At 43.8% G+C, this 25,213-nt stretch overlaps 1 protein-coding gene across 1 annotated transcript; it reads right to left on the bottom strand.

Annotated features, from left to right (window-relative positions):
- Nucleotides 1–475: 475 nt before the first annotated feature.
- Nucleotides 476–24,918, bottom strand: LOC124606225 (peptidoglycan-recognition protein SC2-like). Its single transcript, XM_047138201.1, is given in 3 exon segments — nt 476–711; nt 13,998–14,396; nt 24,894–24,918. Coding segments are annotated over 3 exon segments (660 nt in total).
- Nucleotides 24,919–25,213: the final 295 nt, after the last annotated feature.

Raw genomic sequence — 25,213 nt, 5'->3', positions numbered from 1 at the left:
AATCGCAATAGATTTGGTAAGCCTCCCTTTCATTCCAAAAATTATTATTTGAAATATATTTGCATTTTGCAGAATCTGACGATAGGGCAAATGTGCGTAAACGCACAATGAGAATTCACATAATTCGCATGCTAAGAATGGGGTAGTCCCAGTTCCCTGTTAAGGGCAAGTGGTGGTGGTGGTGGTTAGTGTTTAACGTCCCGTCGACAACGAGGTCATTAGAGACGGAGCGCAAGCTCGGGTTAGGAAAGGATTGGGAAGGAAATCGGCCGTGCCCTTCCAAAGGAACCATCCCGACATTTGCCTGAAACGATTTAGGGAAATCACGGAAAACCTAAATCAGGATGGCCGGAGACGGGATTGAACCGTCGTCCTCCCGAATGCGAGTCCAGTGTGCTAACCACTGCGCCACCTCGCTCGGTAAGGGCAAGTCTTTGCAAGCGGCAGCACTTCGTAGCTGCAGCGTGTGTGGAAGTCACGCCGACCCGCGGCTGGCTGCGGCCGGACACTCGCCGTCGACGCAGGGCTGCGGGTCCGCGGTCCAGTTGTGGAGCCGCTGCAGCCAGCCGTAGAGCGCGTCCCCCGGACACGTGGTGTTCCTGGCCTGGCGGTGGCCCAGCACCTCGAAGCTGGGCCGCAGCTCGCCCAGCGCCACGCCGCACCACATCAGCTGCTGCAACGCCTGCAGGGCGGCGTCGTTGGGCAGGCGCTCTGAGGGGAAAAGACGGAACAGCATCAGAACTTGAGGGTCTCATACCCATACTGCATTGTCACATATGGTGCTTACGGAGAAAAAATGTTCACATGTGTGTGAAATCTTATGTGACTTAACTGCTGAGGTTATCAGTCCCTAAGCGTACACACTACTTAGCCTAAATTATCCTAAGGACAAACACACACACCCATGTCTGAGGGAGGACTCGAACCTCCGCCGGGACCAGCCGCACATTCCATGACTGCTGCGCCTCAGACCGCTCGGCTAGGAGATCGACACAAGAGTGGAAGCAACAGAGAACAGCGTAAGATGACCTTAAAAAAAGTGGAAAATGATTCAAGTAATAAAACATAGATTCGCTCAACTAGGCTGTTCGGGTATTTCCGGAACCTTTTAAGATACTGTAATTTTGAATTGTTGAAAATGGTTCAAATGGCTCTGAGCACTATGCGACTTAACTTCTGAGGTCATCAGTCGCCTAGAACTTAGAACTAATTGAACCTAACTAACCGAAGGACATCACACACATCCATGCCCGAGGCAGGATTCGAACCTGCGACCGTAGCGGTCGCTCGGCTCCAGACTGTAGCGACCAGACCCGCACGGCCACTCCGGCCGGCTTTGAATTGTGAAAAGTCCTCCATAATCGACATATACTTTCTTTTTATAGCTGTACTCGCTGCGTACGCGGCGTCGCCTGGAAATGTATTCATTCGAGTCTTCTTCTCCTCTCTCCTCTCTCTGTCTGTCTCCTCCTCCCCCCTCTCTCTGTCCAACTGCTCCTCCACTCTCTGTTGATTTTCTACTTCCCCTGTATCTGTCTTCTCCCGGACCTCCAACTCAATCTTCCTCTTCCCCCTCTCTTTGCCAATTTCCTCCTCTCCCTTCTGTCGGTCCATGTCTGTCCTCCTCCCCCCCTGTTCAACATTTCCTCTTCCTGTTTCCTGTCCATTTCCCCCCTCCCACTCACTCTGTTCGTCTCCCCTTCCCTTTCTCTCTATTTCTTCCACCTTCTGTCTCTTTCCGTCGTCTACTCTTCACTTTTTCTGCCTGTTTTCTTCTCCTCCTCTCTTTGTCCATCTTTCCCCCCCCCCCCCCCTCAGTGGTTAGCACACTGGACTCGCATTCGGAAGGACGACGGTTCAATCCCGCGTCCGGCCATCCTGATTTAGGTTTTCCGTGATTTCCCTATATCACTTCAGGCAAATGCCGGGATGGTTCCTTTGAAAGGGCACGGCGGATTTCCTTCCCCATCCTTCCCTAACCCGAGCTTGTGCTCCGTCTCTAATGACCTCGTTGTCGATGGGACGTTAAACACTAATCTCCTCCTCCTCCTCCTCCTCCTCCCCCCCTGTCTATGTCGATACCCTCCTTTCCCCTCACTCTCTGACCATTTCCTCCATCCCTAACCCCCTCCCTACCTCTCTCCTAACGTTATCACGCTCACTCCAGTGGTAGCTGGTGGTTCTTATACACACTGCATTTCTATCCACATCATAATTAATATGTGTACCAAATATGGTTGAAATCGTTTCAGGTATTTATGATGATCTCTTTAACAACGGAATATGTCATAATGTTTGATATAAATTTAAAATATTTTTTGCATATCTGTACGTATATTTCACCCGATTCACTAGCGAATTTCGCACATTTTTTACACATTTTACACTTAATTTACACGTATTTCACCTGTATCCCTAGCAAATTTCGCCCTGCAGTTTCATTTTCGCGCAGCTCAGTGTTTGTGACGTCGTATCTCCTGAACAATGTGCTGTTAAGTTAGATAATTTTGCAGCCACATCCAGTGGTGTATGTGACTACCGTTACAAAATGTGTTGTGAATAGAATGCGTATTAAGAGATAATTCATTAAAGCGTCATACATTGTGGGGCAATTTTTCACGCATCTCTGCCGTCGTTTCTCCTGAAATAGATCATTGTACACCCACCGGTCTTTTCCTTTTCTCCGTTCCTCTGCTCTATTCCTCCCCATCCCCCCCCCTCCACACACACACACTTTCCACTCCCTCCCCCGCAGCATCTAGACACTGCATCTGGCAGCCTCATCTGGCTAACATCTAGTACCTGCACACTCCAATAGGAAGTGCTGACTCCTCTCCCCCCACCCGTATCTTGCTATCCCTCACCCTTTCCTGCCATCTCCTGGACTGCTACTTGTATTCGATGTGTTGTACAATGGTCTGGTTTTTTTAGGTACGTTCAGTAACATATGTGTATGCTGTATACGAAATGTTCTGCGAATAGACTTCGCAGCAAAGAAGTAATAAATTAAAACGCCACGCATGAATCGACAGTTTTACAAGATTCTTAGTATTTGGCGTCATAACTTCGGAATAATGTGTAGTACAATGATATACACTCCTGGAAATGGAAAAAAGAACACATAGAACCGGTGTGTCAGACCCACCATACTTGCTCCGGACACTGCGAGAGGGCTGTACAAGCAATGATCACACGCACAGCACAGCGGACACACCAGGAACCGCGGTGTTGGCCGTCGAATGGCGCTAGCTGCGCAAGAATTTGTGCACCGCCGCCGTCAGTGTCAGCCAGTTTGCCGTGGCATACGGAGCTCCATCGCAGTCTTTAACTGCATACGACCGAGGCACACAGGGCCAACACTCGGCATCATGGTGTGGGGAGCGATCTCCTACACTGGCCGTACACCACTGGTGATCGTCGAGGGGACACTGAATAGTGCACGGTACATCCAAACCGTCATCGAACCCATCGTTCTACCATTCCTAGACCGGCAAGGGAACTTGCTGTTCCAACAGGACAATGCACGTCCGCATGTATCCCGTGCCACCCAACGTGCTCTAGAAGGTGTAAGTCAACTACCCTGGCCAGCAAGATCTCCGGATCTGTCCCCCATTGAGCATGTTTGGGACTGGATGAAGCGTCGTCTCACGCGGTCTGCACGTCCAGCACGAACGCTGGTCCAACTGAGGCGCCAGGTGGAAATGGCATGGCAAGCCGTTCCACAGGACTACATCCAGCATCTCTACGATCGTCTCCATGGGAGAATAGCAGCCTGCATTGCTTTGAAAGGTGGATATACACTGTACTAGTGCCGACATTGTGCATGCTCTGTTGCCTGTGTCTATGTGCCTGTGGTTCTGTCAGTGTGATCATGTGATGTATCTGACCCCAGGAATGTGTCAATAAAGTTTCCCCTTCCTGGGACAATGAATTCACGGTGTTCTTATTTCAATTTCCAGGAGTGTATTTTAGCAGATACTTGTGAATACTATCTGCAAAAGTATCGCCAATACGATTAGCGGTAAAAAAGTAGTAAATTAAAACATCATACTTCATTTAGCAGTTTTACTGCAAGAACAGCAAAAATGTAGTATACGATGAACTTATTTTTCTTTGATTATTTTGTGGCCGTTGTTGGTGAGAAAAGTTTCATAAATGTTTAAAATATGTGTGCAGAGTTTGAAGCAAGTCACTAAGCGCCCCCAATATCAAATACTGTGTGAATAAACTATGGGTATTCGCACGTCGTGGGCTACACTGCTTTTTCACCCCTACCCCCACCCATTTGACAGGTATGTGGCACTTGCTGCGACAGTGAGTGATATGTGTACCAAGTTTCATTGAAATTGGTCGACTGGTTTAAGAGGAGATGTGGAACAAACATATATACATGTACACCAATTTTTATATGTTCCAAACCGCTGCGCAAAAGAACGGGTTTCTCCGGTGTTCATACCCCGTGTTCTATTAGTGACAGAAAGGTAGGATCAACTGTCTTGGATACCCTTGGGCTAGGGACCATTTGTATATGCAACTGGAGGAGATGACCTTAGTGTCGCTATCCTATAGTCCAAGGTCAAAGTGTGAATAGGACACACTTCCTCCTGCTTAGGTAAATGTAGCAAATCGCTATGTTCTTTTTGCATCTGATGTAGTGTACGATGGAGACGGTTCCTTCTAACACCAATTTTTTTCTCGCCGTCACCAGCGAACCAATAGCCAGTGGACAATTCCAAGACGGCTATGCACAGCAAATCGCTGAATGTTTTGCAATATATACCCAAGATTCCTATCTCGAAATACCATGATACCAATGTCCAAAGTGACCATGATGGTGCACGTAAAATAAGCACGTAAATTTTTTTAAATAAACTACAGCCGTCATATCCTCTGATTTAAACTGACGGATATACCCATGATGAATGAATGATGCATTTGCTTGAATTTTACGCGTGCAATGTGACAAAATTATATTACCTGTAGGCCTAAAAAATGTTGAAAACATGATTTTTGGTACCAAATCCCAACCGCGGATTCCGACAGGGCTATGCGCAGCTTATGGCTCACCTTTTTTCGATATATTCCTCAGATCCCGATCTCGAAAACACTTAAATAAATTCTAGGTATCCTTATCTCTGTCCCAGATGCAGAGGTTCAAAATTTTCCTATTGGTACATGAAATATATACACGTAGAAATTAAACAGATTGATTGATGACGCGTATATCCGTGATAAACCCATGATTTAATTAAATAGACGGGTTTCCCCCGAATCAATGCCCGAATGGGTGAATAAATGAATGAAGGAGCGAATGATACATTTTCGTAAATTCATGGACTATTCCTGAGGAAACTACAAAAAGGCGATTTTCACAATGTTTCCGCTGTCAGCATTTGGTCAAAACAGCTATCCACAGCAAATGCATGTAATTTTTAGACTATATTTCTAAAATTCCAGTCTGTAACAACAATGAAAATTTTCTAGAAATCTTTTCTCATTTTCGAGATACAGAGGTTCAAAGTTATCCTGCCTGTGGGCGTAAAATACGCAAGTAAAATGCGATGTGAGGTGAAAATGTAGTTTATACAGCTACGTAGCATGGAGGAATATGATGTAAAGTGTCTCCATTACAATCAGAATTGTTCTGGGAATTCCACGTTGTAGTGCTTGAAAAAATTACATAAAAAATTCCTGTGCACGTAAAATCCGATCTGAGGTGTAAAATTAGTTCTGCGTTATTTCAATTCCACATAAGTAAATTATGAAAATTAGTGACCCATATGAGTTATATGAATGACATGCCCTGCCGTGGCAGGGAAAAGAAGGGAATTAGCGGAAAGATGCTTCTACAGCAGCACAGAAAACGCGAGTGTGCTTCTCTTTATTAGACGATTCTGACCGAAACGTGGGGTATGAGCTGCCTAATTCTACCTTCCTTGGCATCTATAAAAATTTTACGAAAAATATCGGCATGAGAACATATTCGCGGTTTTTTATCCTGAGAGAGAAGTAGACAGCGGCAGAAGGAGACGGAGAAGTAATAAATACTGAAAAGTAACTGACAGTGGTTGCGATATAGAAAGAGCGAAAGAGACAATGACAGTGTGTAGAAAGAGAGGGACTCATTGGCAGTGGAGTATAGTAGACAGTGAGAGTACAGTGCTAGGGCGTCATGCCACGGACTGCGCGGCCACACCCGCCGGAGGTTCGAGTTCTCCCTCGGGCATGGATGTTTGAGTTGTTCTTAGCATAAGTTACTTTAAGTTTTAAGTTGTGTAAGTCTAGGGACTGATGACCTAAGCAGTTTGATCCCTTAGGAATTCACACACATTTTTGAACAGTGCTAGGAAAAGAGCGGAGATAGTGCCAGTGGGAGAGAAATAAAGAGAAGGAGAAAGTGGAAGTAGGTGAGAGTCAGTGATAATGACAGAGTATATGTCAATGACAACGAAGAAGAGAGGGGTAATGATAGTGAGAAGGCGTAGCAACATTGAGAAGGAATGGGTGGGATAGTAGCAGCAAGAAAATAGAAGAGGGAGAGAGTGACAGTGAGAGGAGACAGTATAGTGCTAAGACAGAAGGAAGGCGATCATGGCTGAGAGACAGGAGGCTGTTACAGTTGGAGGGCCACCATGAGATAATGACATTTAGTTGGGCCGAATGAGTGAGTGGGAATGGGAGTGAATGGACGTGTTAGATTTACAACCATGGTCTAGTGGGTGAGAGTTAGGGCAGCTCGTGGGAGTGAGAGATAAGTTGCTTGTGAAAAAGAGCAGAACATTTTCGCATGTAAATCGTTTTGAAAAATTTTTTAAGGCGCTAAGGAAAGGAGAATGAGATAGCTGGTACCCCACTTTTCAGTCAGAGTCTTTTAACAAAGAGAAGCATATTCGCTTCTTTCATGCTCCGATAGGAACATTTTTCCGCTGGTAATATGTATGGATTAACTATGGAGATATAGGTATCAAATTTGTTTTTTCATACGGAATCGAACTAATTCTTACTGATATTATGGTAATTGCAAAACAGACGAAATTAAAGGATTTTTATTCGTCGAAATCCAAGTCAGTTTCGGAGTAATTACAATATTTAGTACTTAGTATTTATCTATTTGGACATGAAACAGATTGCTGTCTCATGGGAATTAGTGTCTTCATACTCAAATGTCACGTCGGACAAGAAGGAAAATGCGTATTGCACCACCGCGATACCTATATAACAGATGCACAGACCTAATCTACCTGCACTGAATCTATGTCGTTCGTGTGTGCCAACTTATTGTTAGTTTGAAAATAAAAAAAATTCCACAAGCCAAGAAAAACTAGATATGCTACTGCTTTACAGAGAATAAAGAACAAGCGTGCAAAGAACGGTGCGAATGAAATAAGTGTTGGGGTAGCTGCTGCTTATAATTTACATGTTAGCTCCAGAGAAACTGCAAGTGCCTCTCGAATAAGTCATCCTACCGCCGTTCTCATTTTTTGCTTAAACAACAAGTTCCATCCGTATTGTGCGTCACATTGCTAGCGGATTCACCAGCGCCACTGCAGAAGACCTGTCACATTCTGTCGCTCTGTTCCGATACATCCCGACAAGAGATTTTCCCTTCAAAGCCTTCTTTCTATCGACGAAACTACCTTTATAAATCATGGAAAACTGAAAATAAGAGTATATCGTGCTCGGCCGTTCGGAATCCGCAGGCAGGGCGGCTGAAAATCGGAGCCAACCGAGTGTGAACGTTTGGTGTTAAAATATTGGACACTGCATGATCGGTCTTTAACGGGTAAAAGACCTGTACAGTTTCATATGGAAATGCTACCGGCTCTCTTAGTGCAAGTGGCACTTAAAATACCTAAATGTTTGTTGTATCAGCAAGCTACTCGCTTGTGACTGCGAAAGCACTCACGCAGCTCATTTCTGATTGCTGGATAGGACGTGAAACCATTATCAGTAAGCCTGCATGTTCGTCTGATCTAGTGTTAATGGACTTTTTTTTCCGGGGTGAACTCAAAGGTGAAGCTTATGTAGAATATCCAACGAGCAAAAAAGATCTAAAAATGGAATTTGGCCTCATTTGCAATGATATCTAAGGTACTATCACGCCCCCCCCCCCCTCAGGAGTAAAGCTAAGAACCCACCTCTGTGGTTAATTCATCCGGTACAACACACTGGCCACCCTAGCTGTCGTATTCGCAGCATTGAAGGCACACCTAGAATTCAGTTAATCGCAGGAGACGCTCGATCTCGCAGACTATTAACATCAGACTCCACCAAATACTTATTTAGTCCTCAGAAGCACTTAAAACGTCCATAGAAGTAGAATTTTTAGAATTTTCAATAAAAATTGCGAATTAAGCGACCTGGTGTCCGGTCGTGCTTGAACCATATTATGTCAGTGCAAATACGGCACAAAATTGCAAATGGTGTTTGCGAACTCATTCTCTGTCTGTCTCCACATAGTCCTGTTAACTGATATTTAAACAGTCCTGCTGCATTAGAGGAAAACCCAACGCTGCTGACGAGCGTGAACTGTAATTTGTGGTACTGACGTCTGCACTTAACTTGTTGACAACATTTTCATCGTTTGCAAGTCTCTCCTCTTCAAAGCAGTATTATCGTGAAACAGAAGGCTGTCGTCCCCACGTACTTCCAGATACAAATTTCTGTTACTTACCTGATACGTCACATTGATAATGAGGAAAGTAAACATTCCGGGTGTGACTTAAGTAGATATTTGAAGAAAATATGTTCTATTTCTAATTACTCCCGGTAAATGTTTACTCATATAACAAATTACAGAAGTTCGCATTACATTTTTAACAATCCATAAGAAGTTTAGAATAATTCAGAATAAATTTGAAGCTTTGACAAATCTTTTAAAAACAATGTGATGGGCACTTTTACTCGCAGCGACATATTGTATTGCTCCTCTTAGCGCATGACTACGTCCATAAATGAGGGCAGCAGACTCTACGATGCGACCTAGTATCTATTCTCGCCTGCATGAATCTATTCTATACAGCATAACTGAAAATCTAAAGACGTAACATCCGAAGCTCTCAAGTTATAAAATCGTGCCATCAGGACGAATCTACAGATTAGCAAAAGGTTTTCCCCATGGTTATCTTGGAAGGATAGTCTCTATTGTCAGTGGAATGACCTCTAGCTGTTCAAGTAACGTGTTTTCTAAAATGTTTCAGTGTCATCCCAAGGTTTCTGTGCAGCCCCTAGATACATGACACATAAGATACAGAATGTGTTAGACTTTATCAAGAACACTCTGCACACTCCTTGTCACGCGCCAAGTGGATTGTGAGTAAGGAGAGGTTTACATCAGTAAGACCAGTAAGCCTGTAGCAATACGCATCCAGGAACACGAGCACTACATTCGACTTACATAGCACAAAAGTTCGACGGTGGTTGGTCATCAGAAAGACCGCGAACAGAAAATAAAATTCAGTGACACTTGTGTAAGACCAGGGAGGCCATTAAAACGTCCGAACAAAATAAACAGAAAAGATGACTACAGCTTCTTCCACCCTCAGTACCAGCTGTCAGAGCCCATCAGGCCGTACTAGCAACTTAGGGTTGGACGAAGGCGGTACTAGTGGTCATCAGATAATGGTATTAGGAAAATGCAGATCTGGATGAAGAAGGCATTGATGGACAGACTCGAAAGTGACCAGTGAGAAACTGCTGCTACGTTTCCGATTTCCTACAAGAACAGAACGAGAAAGGATCAAACCCTACCACCGTTCCTCATTTGCTGGTGACTGATGTATCCACGCTTTATGTGATTGGAGATTTACTGTGTAGTTTTTACGAAAGCTTTCTTTATAATTTCTTATTTTAGGTTTTTGGACGACTTTAATAATATTTTAGTAATAAGAATAGAGCAGTCACCAACAATGATCAAGTTCAAAGCAACCGAACATGGGATATAGGCCTCTTTGGAGGACTAAATAAGCCTGTGATAGCGTACTGTTAAGTTACTACCATTATTACCGTTACTGTTTCGACTACTGTTACTAGTATGATTACTGGCCATGCTCCTTGTCAAATGTACTTAATCGTGTGAGTCATTTATGTGTTGTGAAATGAACTTCTTGAAAATATGTTGCAGAAAAGTATTTCATAGTGTTTTCGTGTTCTGAGTACTTGGAAATCTTAATCTTTGAAGATAGTGCCTCTGCCCAAGCAAGCACCTAATTACAAAAAGAAATTAATTCAAAGAAATCTAGAGCTAAAGGACTAAAGCAAACGATAAAAATAGTTCCAAATCATGGAGTTTTTTCTAAATAATAATTCGCAACGAAAAGTCAGAGACGTACCAAGCATTCTTGAGAGCTGACTCGCAGCGACTGCAAGGGAATGATATATCCGACAGCCACCATTAACATTTCTAAATAATTTTGATACAAGGCCATTCAACATATTTAGTGTGAAATGCAGTATCTTTTACAGACTAGACTTTAAATACTAAGTGAATTATTGCAGAACTGTGACTTTAGATAATTAGTTAGTGAAATAACACATGCTGTACAAAAAACTACTTTTTGTAAATCTGTGAAGTGAACAGGAAGGCAAATGATCTGTCAGATTATAAACTTGAGGCCTCATACAGAAGAAAGCATTAGTTCTGTAAGGAACTGAGCCACTTCCGGCTATAATAATGGATCTAAATTGCGACTCTGAGATTCCATGAAGTCGGGTGGAAGCAACAAACATGACATTCATTCAGTCAAGAAGGGGCGGTATCACGACCCATCATGGCTTATCTTCACTGGAGCAATAGACAACAACAGATCCGCATACGTTCGCCACAAGAAATCAATACAACAGACTTTCTCAATTCTTCCCATAACAACAGTAAATTTCTGTGGTAATGCACGATTATGGTGAAATATTATTGGATCCTCACCAAACACAGTACATCAGTAGACACAGGGAAAGGTTACTTCTACCGTGGCTTAAATGTCGATTTTATTCATTTAGTGACAGCTATTTCACTACGTGACATGACTCTACGCTTAGAAATCTTTGTCAGTTGTCTAAATAGTAAAAGTCTACGCACTTACCGATGGAAGAGGCTGATATTTAATAAAGCTAATACTGAAGGCTATAAGGAAAATGCGGGGCAGCATCAAAGCAGCACTGCTGGCTGTGAAAGAAAGAGATGAAATAAATGGAGGGTTTGGTAAAGGACTTACAAGAAGCCACTGTGAAATAAAGGAATTAGGATACTAGAGACCTGGATAACAGTCATATTCATTGGTATATGTTGTTGAGTTCAGTTTTATGTATGTCTCCAAGCTGATGTATCCTAAGAATGTCTTAATAACTATTGCATCCTACATTCATTTGAACCTGCTCACAGTATTCATGTCTATGTCTCCCTTTACAAATTTTATCATCCATACTTACACAACTGACTGTTCCTTGATGCCTCAGGATGTGTTCTGTCGACTGATCCCTTCTTTTAGTCAAGTTGTTCTGCAATTTTTTCTCCAGTTCGATTTAGTACCTCTTCAATACATAATCGATCTGCCCGTCTAATCTTCAGCAGTTTTGTTCAGCATCACATTTCAAAAGCTCCTACTCACTTCTTATTTGTACTGCTTGTCGTTCACGTTTCGTTTCCGTACAAGGCTACAATCCATACAGATACTTTCAGAAAAGGCTTCCTAACACACTGCATTACATGGCAACAAATTCCACATTTTCATAAATACTTTTGTTGGTACTGCCATTCTGCACTTTATATCCTTTCTGCTTAGGCCATCAACAATTATTTTGCTGCCCAAATAGCAAAATTAATCCACTAGTTTCAGTGTCTTATTTCCTAATCTAATGTCCTTAGCATACCGTGATTTAATTGACTACATACAAAGTCTTCTCAAAACTCTCTACATTCCGTTCAACAGACTTTCTAATTCCTTTGCCGTCTCTAAAAGAATTGCAGGGTCATTGGCAAACCTTAAGTTTTTATTTCTTCTCCCTGTAATTTCCGATCCAAATATCTCCTTGGTTACCTTTATTGCTTGCTCAGTGTAGAGATTAAAAAGCATTGGGGATAAGCTACAAATCTGTCTCCCTTCTCGACGACTGCTTCCCTTTTACTTCCTTCGACTCCCGCAACTGCAGTCTGACTTCTGTGTAGGTCGTAAATAACCTTTCGCTCTCTGCATTTTGTACCTGCTACCTTCAAAATTAGAAACAATGTAATGGAGTCAATATTGACAAAATATTTCTCTAAACCTGCAAATGCCATAAGCATTGGTTGGCTTTTCTTCGGGCTATCTTCTAAGATACACTGTGAGAACAAAAGTATCCGGACACCTGGCTGAAACTGACTTACAAGTTCGTGGTGCCCTCCATTGCTAATGCTTCAATTCAGTACGGTTTTGGCCCATCCTTAGCCTTGATGTCAGCTTCCACTCTTGCAGCCATACGTTCACTCAGGTGCTGGAAGGTTTCTTGGGGAATGGCAGCCCATTCGTCATCAAGTGCTGCACTGAGGAGAGGTATCGAAGTCGGTCGGTGTGGCCTGGCACGAAGTCGGCGTTCCAAAACATCCGAAAGGTGTTCTTTAGGATTCAGGTCAGGACTCTGTGGAGGCCAATCCAATACAAGGATGTTAGTGTCGTGCAACCGCTCCGCCACAGGCCATGCATTATGAACAAGTGCTCGATGGAGTTGAAAGATGCAATCGCCATCCCCGTATTGCTCTTCAACAGTGGGAAGCAAGAAGGGAACATCAATGTAGGCCTGCGCTGTGATAGTAGCACAAAAAGCAGCAAGGGTGCAAGTCCCCTCCACACGATAACATCATCGCCTCCGAATTTTACTGTTGGCACTACACACGATGGGAGATGACGTTCACCTTGCATTCATTCGCCATACCCACACCCTACCACCGGATCGCCAAATTGTGTACCGTGATTCGTCACTCCACACAACGTTTTTCCACTGTTCAATCGTCCAATGTTTACGCTCCTTACACCAAGCGAGGCGTCGTTTGGCCTTTACCGGCGTGATGTGTGGCTCATGAGCAGCCGCTCGACCATGAAATCCAAGTTTTCTCACCTCCCGCCTAACTGTCAAAGTACTTGCAGTGGATCCAGATGCAGCTTGGAATTCCTTGGAATTCCTGTGTGATGGTCTGGATAGATGTCAGCCTATTACGCATCACGACCCACTTCAACTGTCGGCGGTCTAAGTCAGTCAACAGACGAAGTCAGACTGTACGCTTTTGTGCTGTACGTCTCCCTTCACGTTTCCACTTCACTGTCGCATCGGAAAAAGTGGACCTAGGGATGTTCAGGAGTGCGTAAATTTCGCGTGCAGACGTGACACAATTGACAGCCAATCACCTGACCACGTTCTATGTCCGTAAGATCCACGAAGCGCCCCATTCCGCTGTCTCACGATGTCTAATGAGTACTGAGGTCGCTGATATGGAGTACCTGGCAGTAGGTGGTAGCACAATGCACGTAATATGAAAAACGTATGTTTTTAGGGGTGTCCAGATACTTTTGATCACATAGTGTAAATCATGTTGACAGTATTGGCACTCTTGTTCCTACATTTCCCTGAAACTCAAACTGATCCTCCTTGAGGTCAGAGACTGCCAGTTTTCCGTGCTTCCGTAAATAATTCATGTCAATATTTTGTCAGTTTATTGTTGGTGCGGTACTATTCGCACCTCTAATGTTTTGCTTTCTTTGGAATTAGATTTATTACATTCTTATTTAAGTCTAAGAAAATTCTCCAGTCTCATATATCTTGCGGAAGATGAAAAGGATAATGGAGTGTCTAATGAAACCGATACTGATGTCTACAAGAAAGGAAAATGCAGATCAGTGTCAGTGCAATGCTGTTGGTATACGGCAAATGCAGGGTCCTCTGGAAGCTGCACTAGTGGACGTAAAATAAAGGAATTAGGAATGTGGAAGTTTTTCTGCAAGCTGTATTGATGGATATTTGATGACCACTACCTGAAAACTCCCCAATGATGCAGATGCCGATGCTCTGCTGATTGTAGCCGGGGGCGTGCGCTCCCTTGGCGTCCCAGCCTCGGCCCTCGTAGGCGTTGCCGTCTTCTCCGACGACGAAACTGTACCCGATGTCGTCCTAGCCGTTGGTGTCCATGTGCAGGTCCTGGTAGGAGCGCACGATGGCGGCGCAAGCCTCCTGGTCGTAGCAGTAGCCGCGGCTGGCGCCGCCGTGGTGCACCACCACGTACGGCACGGCGCTGGCCGTCATGTTGTCTGGCGGCGCCGTCGGCTCGCGGGCGCCCCACTCTGCGCGGCTCACGATGCGCGGGCAGCCGGCCTCACCGGGAGGGCTGGTCGGTTCTGGTGCTGCCTCAAGGAGGTGCTCGTCGACTGGGTCACCTGTACGGAAGTGATAACAGCCGTGTGTCAGAGCGTTTAGCGAATCGGAAATTAAATTTCTTTCTATCGATCTCGCAGGAATTCCAGAACGTCTACTCTGCAGACAGCTGTGGAGTTCATGGCAGAGGGCCCTTCTCATTGATCCTTCCCATTCCATTCAAGGATGGATCGCGGGATAAATGATGGCTTAGACGCCTGTATGCCAGCTGTAATTAACCTTTTCTTAATCCCTATAGAAGTTACATGTAGAAGGTTCTGGTGTACATAAAAAGTATCCACAGACATATCACTGGACATTTATCCCCCCCGTCGTTCGAATCCTCCATCGGGCATGGGTGTGTAAGCTTAGCGACCGTTAGCCTTAGCAGCTTGGTCCCATAGAACTTACCACAAATTTCCAAATTACTGGATATTTCAATGGGAAGTTTCTACCATTCACCACTTACAGCTTGATCTCTGCCAGGGACACATTCAGTGAGGTGTCCGAATACCTGAGGAAGAAGGGCAGTCCATTTTTTTCTCAAGATCCGAAATCAGAGTAGGTAGTGACTCGACATTGGGATCTGGAGGCTAGTCGACATTATATCTAATCATACAGATGTTTATTAGGTTCAAGTTGGGACTCCGGCAAGCCGTCTCTTTCTGGAATGTTATTGTCCACAAATCATTGCCTGACGGATGCTGCTTGATGACTCGGAGCGTTATCGTGCTGATACAAATGTCGTCTTCAGGCTGTTCCTGAAGTGTATGAAGTACACAGTGCTGTAGGATGTGTTCATATCCTTCCACTTTCAGCGTCTTCGTAAGCGCAGTAAGAGCAGCACACTGGAACCACGAAAATCATCCTCATACCGTAAACCACATCCTTTGTACTTCACTCTTGGCACTGTAAAGGATGTCAGTTTATGTTCTGCAGGAATTCGCTAAACCACAGTACCTCAGTCGGATTGTCACAGTGTATATCGTGATTCATCACCCCATATCACTCTTTTCCAGCCATCCACCGTCCAGTGGCGTCGCTGTTTACATCACCTCTACTACCTCGAGTGTCGTATACCATTGTCTACAGAAATGTGTGGCTTATGACGGGTTGATCAAGAATTCTATCTCATCTGTATTACCTAACTGTTACCCCTTGCCACTGTCACCCAGTCCTAGTTTCAGGTTGTCCATGTAACTGTTCAAATGATTCAAATGGCTCTGAGCACTATGGGACTTAATATCTCAGGTCATCAGTCCCCTAGAACTTAGAACTACTTAAACCAAACTAACCGAAGAACATCACACGCATTCATGCCCGAGGCAGGATTCGAACCTGCGACCGTAGCGGTCGCGCGGTTGCAGACAGAAGCGCCTAGAACCGCTCGGCTACCAGCGGCCGGCTGTCTATGTAACTGCTTCTAAGGGCAGCAGATACTTAATGTTCATATATGTCACATAATTATTGACTAAATTTAGAACTATAAATGCTGCCACAATCTATTTATTAAGAAGTAACGTTATTCATCCAATAGTTGAGAATTAGAGCACTTCGTGATTTATAACAAACTTTACACATGACGTCAAACCTTCAGGAAATATTTTATCGCTGACAAGCCCCATTACATCTTCGTGGTTCGTGCAGAAAAACTGCAACGTCAAGCATGTCATTTTCATTTGTTACTTCTTTATTATGTACTGGCGGCACATTTTGCAGACAGTATCCACAATTCTGCTGCATGTACCACGAAAATTACGACACATAGTTTAGAAGAATGATGTCATAAACACTCAGATATGCGCCTCATAAATTATAGAAATGTACAACACATAGTGCAGGAGATGTGATGTCATAAACGCTGAGTGAAAAACTGCGCATCATGTATGACGCTCGAATATGTTACTCCTTTTCCACTAAGTCTATTAGCAACACATTTCGCAGGCAGTAGTCATATACGACACATTTAATTCACATGCAATGTAATCAGACGTTTGATGCCGTTTTATAAATGTGAGTTCGATTCTTTAAATAATCTGCGGTTGACTGGCTAGTGTTAACTCCCAGCGCACATTAGTTGGCTGGGCTGCTGGTACCACTGAGAAACACACGACTGATTCCTCTCGATGATTTCCTGCGATTTTTCAGTGATTCTCTTTAATTCTCGACGCTCGCCGCCTGTCATTACATGAGGTCTGCCTGGTCTTCGTTTGGCTCTGGCTGTTCCTTTGCATTTCCAATTCACGTAACCAACAGTCGACTTGGGCAGCTTCAGAAGGGTTGTAATGTCCTTCATGCGCATTTTACTCGTGTGACATCCAATGCCTAGTCCAACAACGAGGTCGTTGAGCTCTCCTGCCCGATCCATTCTGGTGTTACTGCTGTTCCATTGATAGCATCCGCTTATACTGACGAGTCGGCCTCTCGTGACAGTCCCGCATTGCATAGGAGTGTCTGGATACTTTTGATCAGAGAGTGCAGACTCTTAGAATTCTCACCCAAAACTGGTTTTTGAAACCTTCTAGTAGGATTTCACGGGATAATTAGTGCCTGTTTTCAAGCGTCTGGCACTTCAGTTCTTTCAGCAATTCCGTTACGATCTCCCAAGGGTCAGACAAACGTGCGACCATCGTGCTGCCCTTCTTTGTGTACGTTCGGTAACCCAAGTTAGTCCTCCTCAGATTCAAATCCAACCACTGTGAATCGCGGTTTATCATCAGGGAGAAGTTCCGCCCTGACGACGAAATGGGATCGTAGCAGTCAGACTTGTGCCGGAAGACGACCTACAATAGGAGCGGAAACGATTTTTGTCTTTATTCATTACATTAAGAGTGATCACGTAGCCCTCAGACGTGGCTTCAACTATGAGTGAATCGCAATGTGTCACAGTCTGTAGACTCGTTGTATTATCCTTGTATGCTACCAATTAACCGAAGCCTGCTCCCGATGTACCTCTGACTGAACCTAGCTGATATATCCATTTAATAACCCTTCAAACATTGTCTTGCATTCGTATCCCGCGATGGATAGTAAATATTACAGATCATTACTCAAGTATTTTGTAGTTCTTCGGGACAACTGTATGGGACACCTCTCCACATCGGCAGTGTTGTGCACGGTAACACGATTCACTTAGCCTTTAGCAAGAACAGATTTGCACCTATCAGAAGGATAGCTTTGATACATCTCGAACTTTGTTCCAATATCAACACCGACACTCTAGTGGGAGCACGACTGCTAAGATATTTCTGCACAGCTACAGGTTACGACATTACTCACACAACTTTGTGCAGGGACGCTACAGTGACGTCAAGCTGGATACGCAGTAATACAAATCGATAGAAGACGTTCGTATGTAAAAGAGTGACAGAAATTAATACATACATGTTGCCTAGTCAGTGAAGTCATTATCCTGCACATGACAACCCTGTGCATCTCCAGAGACGGTGCCTTCTTGGCAATCAAAACGAATCTGCGCATCTTTGCTGGAAGGAACTACCATAGCTTACACACCCAGAGGAATGTTCGTCTTCTGGTACTCCAAACATGCGTCATATCGTCCCGTTAGAGAGAACGAATGTAAAGCATGTGTTTGCTATAACTCCTGGAATCCTAGACATTTCCAAATTCATTACCGGCTTGAGACTAATTTGTACGACTGGTTGGATCCTTCGTTCCAGACATAATATTCGCACAAAGAGAAAGTTGCTGGAAATTCGACTGCAGTCGAGCTTGCAAGTGCACGCACTTACTGGATTAAAACAGTCCTGCAACAATGTTTCACGATGGAATTTCACGCACTTCACAACGGTCAACCGATCTCGCAAGACTCTATAACGGGCCTCTTTCGTCCATTAATTGAAGATGGACCTGTCCGTCTGGTGGTAGGTTACAGTTTGCTGAGCTTAGCAGTGAACACTGGCATCCAATACTCACAGATCGGTTACATCACTTCACGAGGCTCTTCATATTTGAAAAACATTGATGTTCATCATCTAGGTTTTCCAAGTGGTGTTATCCGAACTTGGGAAATGATTGTGGATACTAGTCAATACTGGACGTGTTCAAGAAGGGACAAATGGTGGATCCAAAGAAGAGCAGCGCGTTTCGCCACAGGTTCGTTTAGTAAGCGCGAACCGTTACGGAGATGCTCATTCCAAGTGGTAGAGACGCCTGAGAGGCGTTGCGAATCACAGTTTGGTTTACTGCTAAAATTTCGAGAGCGTACGGTCCTAGAAGCGTCAAGCAAAACACAACCTCCTTCTAGCACACCTCGCGGGAGGACCATGAGCACAAAATGAGATCTGACCCGACACCGAAGGTCTACCAACAATTGTTCTTCTCCGCAGCATTCACTATTGTAATGGAATACACATTATACAGTGACAGTTTTACACATTATACAGTACACCACACACCATAAGGTCACTTGCGAGTATATTACGTAGATACCGGTAGTGTCGCGCTGTGGTGAGGTGACACCTGATGTGGTGCCGTGCTTTACAGTCGAAGTCAGTCCTGTTGTTAGGAAACAAGTGTTTGGGGCAATGGAGGAATCTCACATTGCAGTCGTTCTACTCCACTGGTTTCCAGGCTTTCCTAGAGTATTATCCCGGCACAAAATCGAGGATCAGCCGTTGCACCAACGAAGTTTGGCTTCTTCCTCAACATAAAAAAAAACAAAAGAAAGCAATACTGATTTTAGAAAGACAGAGGAAGTTATTAGGAAATTGAACAACAGTAATTAAGAAGCAGTGCAGAAATAAACGATCATGTAGAAAAAGTTACGGACAGAATGAGGAAAGGTATACTACTTTTTTATGGGCACAGCGGTGGAATGTGTCCAAACATAACCAAAAGCAAAGTTGTACAGTGTTTTGACACACTACCCTAGGAAATTTGACAAAGACCTAAAAGAAATTGCCATAAACAAACAAGAAAATGAAGACAGTACAAAATTTATGAGCCATAAACTTTCCATAATAAATAATTTCTAAAACAAAGTGAATAAAATGTACGGCAGAACAGAGGAAAGAAAAAAGTGAACTGGTAAAGAAGTATTGGAGAAAAGGTATCGCATATTTAGAGGCTTAGACATGCTCATTAGTAGGATTTTAGGTGAAGATGAAGAACGAGCCAAGTGGTAAATACTACTTAGTCAACGTTCAAATTCTTCTACATACTTCTATCAGATTTTACTACACCAAGAAATAATGAGCTCATAAGTAGACTGGTTCTTATTTCTAACAACTGCTTTTTTCCCCTCTCTCATGTTGCTGTGTATTGGCCAATGCATATCGTAAGTAGTGCTCCAATTCATACGGTTCTCCGACCTTCCGTCTTCTTCATTGCTGCCATAATCTACTTTCACACCTGCAAACTGTAGCGATCGGAATCGACATTCTTTACGGTATTTCCGGAAATAATGGATACTAGCCATGGACGGTTCACCACGAACATTCATCAAAGATGATACCCCCTGCGAAAAGGTTACAGATAGCATTTCCACGAAAATATTGCTTTTCCAAGAGCAAAGAATCCTTCTCTGCAACGGAATTCCTTAACGCACACTGCTGGAGTTGTGAATCGTCTCTGTTGGAACTCTGGTAACGAATTACATCACCAGTAATTTGTCAGTAAGAGGGCGAGAGGTCTTAGCGAAATGAAAAGGGAATCAAACGCATCTGGTTCAGACCCCTATAAAGGTACATTTACTCTTCCCACCACCCGCCCACCCGTCCATCCGCAGAGGTGGTTAAACCACCAGGGTGCGAACAACTATCCCAATCGTCAAACAAATGTCTCAAGTTATCTGTATCACACAGATGACTGTGGCAAGTGCTGTTGCTGTGGCGTTTTGTATTGTGTTTTGGCTGTGATGTTGTGAATGAAAGCAAGGGAGAGGGTGAAATAACGTATACGCCGTGGCCCACTGCTCTCGAAGAGATTGCAATCGGGCTTTACACCGTCAACCGATTTCTGGATAACCATCAGTAGTGTGACATGCCTTCACTCCATCAAACCCAGATTTGGAATTTAGCCCTCGACTTCGAAGGGGGGAGGAGGACGAGGAGATTAGTGTTTAAAGTCCCGTCGACAACGAGGTCATTAGAGACAGAGTACAGGCTCAGGTTAGGAAAGAATGGGGAAGAAAATCAGCCTTGGCCTTTCAAAGGAACCGTCCCGGCGTTTGCCTGAAGCGATTTAAGGAAATCACGGAAAACCTAAATCAGGATGGCCGGACCCGTATTTGAACCGTCGTCCTCTCGAATGCGAGTCTATTGTGCTAACCACTGCTTCACCTCGCCCGGTTCAGGACTTTGGACGGTAGTCTGGTGATCAATTATGTTTCACTAAGACCTCTGGTAGGCTTACTAACCAATAATTGGTGATGATAAATTTTTGCCACGTTCGAATAGTCCACCTCAGACTCGACCGCCAAAGCCAGGTTGGGCGTCAGAAAATTATACTTCAGTGAAGGATGCTGTGCTTTATGAGCAACAATATTTTATCGTAATTACATCTGAAACCGTCTTTGTTGACGCTTAGATCCTTATTAGTGTTATTGACGGAATCAAACCTTGACTCCTGTCTTTCGTGGACACTGCTGCATAAAATCAGTCATTCATCCACGACTGGCACAACCTTGATGTGACGAGAGTAAAATTTCCCCTCTGTCGCGGAGTGTGCGCTGATATGAAACTTCCTGGCATGTGAAAATGGTGTTCCGGACCGAGACTCAAACTCGGGATCTTTGCCTTTCGAGGGCTAGTGCTCTACCGATTGAGCTACTCACAGCTTCAATTCCGCCATTAAGGCAAAGGTCCCGATTTCGAGTTTCGGTCTGGCGCACAGTTTTAAACTGCCAGGAAGTTTGAACTCTTACGTCAGCTTACAGGTCAACTTAACTGGGGCTCTTTCCAATTACTTCGTAACTCCTCAGGCGTTTTCCACTGATGCTGTTGTACCATCAAAATACGAAGAAAGGTGTTCCAATAAGTGTGTCGTCTTTACTTCACAGTGAGTTGACAGCGTACTATGCAGCAGACTGAATATTTGTAAGCCTTAATACGACATGTTTGAGTCTCAGGTTCAACTTTCCGAAAAGTTACAGATTTTTCTCTTTCTTTATTAAACGAACAATAAGTTTCACTTTTTCACTTTAAAACTATAATACCATCAACTAGTATAAGATCACACTCCTCTCTTATAATTTTAATGTCAATAAGACGTGGAGCTATGATATTATTTCCCACTCATGAGTACGTAAATAGCTCATGGTACAAAGATTGTAATATATTGACGAACGTTCGGACTGATTCCTCATAGCAAACAATGAAAATAAAACAATTCTATGAAAAGGGGTAGATTATCGATTTTTAAACGTAGAATTTTGTACACTGAAATTATTCGCTTTGTCAAACTCAAATAGACTCATTGAAATTGTAGGAATCATCAGCCTTCTGATTCTACGTATTGAAGAATTTGCTGTGGAACGTAGCACCCTTTGAAAGACCCCAACAGAAGCTGAATTCCTGTTGATGATTGTGGCATACCTTTTTAATTTCCGTACATTGTACGTAGGAGGGTGATTGTTTCTAACTTGATCTCATATTTTAAGGAGAGAAAAGCATAGTAGCATGATAGCAATCGAGAAAATTTGGCTCTTAGTACGCAGTTAGGCCTTCTGAAACCACAGCTTTGAAACCATCACGACGCGCGGGGCAGCCGAGCGGCCTAGGTAGGTGCTAGGTAACGTTCCGCCCCCCCCCCTCCACCCCCACCCCGCCCCCTCGGGCATTGGTGTGTGTGTTGTCCTTAGCGTAAGTTAGTTTAAGTTAGATTAAGTAGCGTGTAAGCTAAAGGACCGATGACCTCAGCACTTTTTGGTCCCATAAGACCTTACCACAAATTTCCAAATTTCCAAACCGTCTTGCACTCTGTTTATTAGTCGCTCCGCCCCAGTACAGGTGCCTGATGCCCCAGCCCGGAAGACAGAACAGCCAGGTAACAAAAAGACCCCTCCTATTCGAGGGACGTTGAAGGCGAAGGAAGAGGAGGGGGCAACCCGACACATCCGCCCAATGCGTTTTCGAATCTTCTTCGAGAGTGCATGTTATTCTACACGAAACACACTAAGTAATACGAGTACATAACATGTCAGTCTCGCGCAATACCCTCAGTATTATTTTAACTGTTTTCTCTTTCTGATATTCTGCAGCTATATATACGCCCCAACATCAGAAACCTAAGCAGCTGAAAAATTATTACGAAATTAATGTCATGATTATAGATCTGCAATTTAATTACGGAAATCACTTTGAAGATTAGCTCAACTCTTGCAAATAAATTTCACTTTAACAGTGCCGGCCTTAAAATTCAAAGAAAGTAAGGAACAACAGCGATGTTAATAATTAAACGATGCTGCGCTACATCCATAATTACACACTCATATATTCCATTGATTTACACCAAATTTGTGAATCGAAAGAAAGATATATTCAAAGCAAAGACATCTCTGGCACCAGCTACTAGTTATAAATAGCGCACTTCGGCACAGTGAGCGAAGCATGTTATCAATGTCAAAGTCTTATTTCATAAATCTCTTATTCACTTCATTATATAGTAATTCGCTCTCGGGAATTCAGCGGCTGCAGTGGTGCGGAGCGACTGACTGCTGGTCCACACCCACCTCTAAGAGCTATACGAGGTGCATTCAAGTTCTAAGGCCTCCGATTTTTTTTCTCCGGACTGGAAAGAGATAGAAACATGTGCATTGTTTTAAAATGAGGCCGCGTTCATTGTCAATACGTCCAAGAGATGGCAGCACCGTACGGCAGATGGAATTTTACCGCCAGCGGCGAGCATGAGAACTGTTTTAAATACTTAAAATGGCGACGTTTTCTTTACTTGAACAGCGTGCAATCATTCGTTTTCTGAATTTGCGTGGTGTGAAACCAGTTGAAATTCATCGACAGTTGAAGGAGACATGTGGTGATGGAGTTATGGATGTGTCGAAAGTGCGTTCGTGGGTGCAACAGTTTAATGAAGGCAGAACATCATGTGACAACAAACCGAAACAACCTCGGGCTCACACAAGCCGGTCTGACGACATGATCGAGAAAGTGGAGAGAATTGTTTTGGGGGATCGCCGAATGACTGTTGAACATATCGCCTCCATAATTGGCATTTCTGTGGGTTCTGTGCACACAATCCTGCATAACGACCTGAAAATGCGAAAAATGTCATCCAGGTGGGTGCCACGAACGACCACATGGCTGCCCGTGTGACATGTTGCCAAGCAATGTTGATGCGCAACGACAGAATGAATGGGACTTTCTTTTCGTCGGTTGTGACAATGGATACGACGTGGATGCAATTTTTCAATCCAGAAACAAAGCGCCAGTCAGCTCAATGGAAGCACACAGATACACCGCCACCAAAAAAGTTTTGGGTAACCGCCAGTGCTGAAAAAAATGATGGTGTCCATGTTCTGGGACAGTGAGGGCGTAATCCTTACCCATTGCGTTCCAAAGGGCACTACGGTAACAGGTGCATCCTACGAAAATGTTTTGAAGAACAAATTCCTTCCTGCACTGCAACAGAAACGTCCGGGAAGGGCTGCGTGTGTGCTGTTTCACCAAGAGATCGCACCCCCACATCGAGCTAACGTTAGGCAACAGTTTCTTCGTGATAACAACTTTTGAAGTGATTCCTCATGCTCCCTACTCACCTGACCTGGCACCTAGTGACTTTTGGCTATTTCCAACAATGAAAGACACTCTCCGTGGCCGTACATTCACCAGCCATGCTGCTATTGTCTCAGCGATTTTCCAGTCGTCAAAACAGACTCCTAAAGAAGCCTTCGCCGCTGCCATGGAATCATGGCGTCAGCATTGTGAAAAATGCCTACGTCTGCAGGGCGATTACGTCGAGAAGTAACGCCAGTTTCATTGATTTCGAGTGAGTAGTTAATAAGAAAAAAAATCGCAGGCCTTAGAACTTGAATGCACCTCGTACTTTCAGAAAGTCATAAGTACGAACTCTCCGGATTATGGACCAAACTTTCGGCTGGGGTCGGTTGCTGGAGCTGATACTTGAAAGCGTGCTTTTTTCTCCTTAAAATGAGGTCATGTAGGTCATGCTTCCCTGTCAGGAGAGTAATAATGTGCTTAATTGCCATATTACTGTGATTAGTTCTTCCTTTTGTTAGTGAAGAAATTGCAGTTCCGGTATAATGGCTGTCCGATTCGCCCAGTGTAAGAATAAACTTTCCTTGTCCATGTGTCATTAAGTTTTCTGTAAGCAACTGCGCATCTTTCTCCGCTAAGCAGGGAGCTGGTACTTTTTGAAGTATGTGAACCTAATACATCTAGGGCTAATACTTCTAGAGCTCTTCAGAATTAATGAAAATCAGTGACATTACAAAGTACTCCCACTTAGGGATCAATTCTATCATTGTTATTATTACTGCTGTGCGTTGGAAAAACCTGTGTGGTAACTTGATTTTAGGTACTGACTTTTTACTTCCCCGTTCATTGCCATTTCCGAGTATAGTATTACGGAAATTACGTATTAACTTATGAGAAGAAAGCATAAATTACTGTGAAATAAGTTGGAAAATACGCCGTAGAAAATTTAATCTATTGATGCGATCAGCTTATAAATCAAACTTTTGGTATTATTGGTATGCAATTTTGAAATGTAATAGAGCAGTAGAATTCAGGGTGTTGCATTGCAGCCATATTCACCATTGTTCCGAAAGGCGAGAAGGGAAACGGCAGAGTAAGCGGCAGAAATTTTGACGTGGGCGTAAGTTGTCTCATGGAGAGGAGCTAAA

Source organism: Schistocerca americana, chromosome 3 (assembly GCF_021461395.2).
Source record: "Schistocerca americana isolate TAMUIC-IGC-003095 chromosome 3, iqSchAmer2.1, whole genome shotgun sequence".
Taxonomy (NCBI): Eukaryota; Metazoa; Arthropoda; class Insecta; order Orthoptera; family Acrididae; genus Schistocerca; species Schistocerca americana.
The sequence above is the reverse complement of the archived record's forward strand: the minus strand, read 5'-3'. Positions and strand labels throughout refer to the sequence as shown.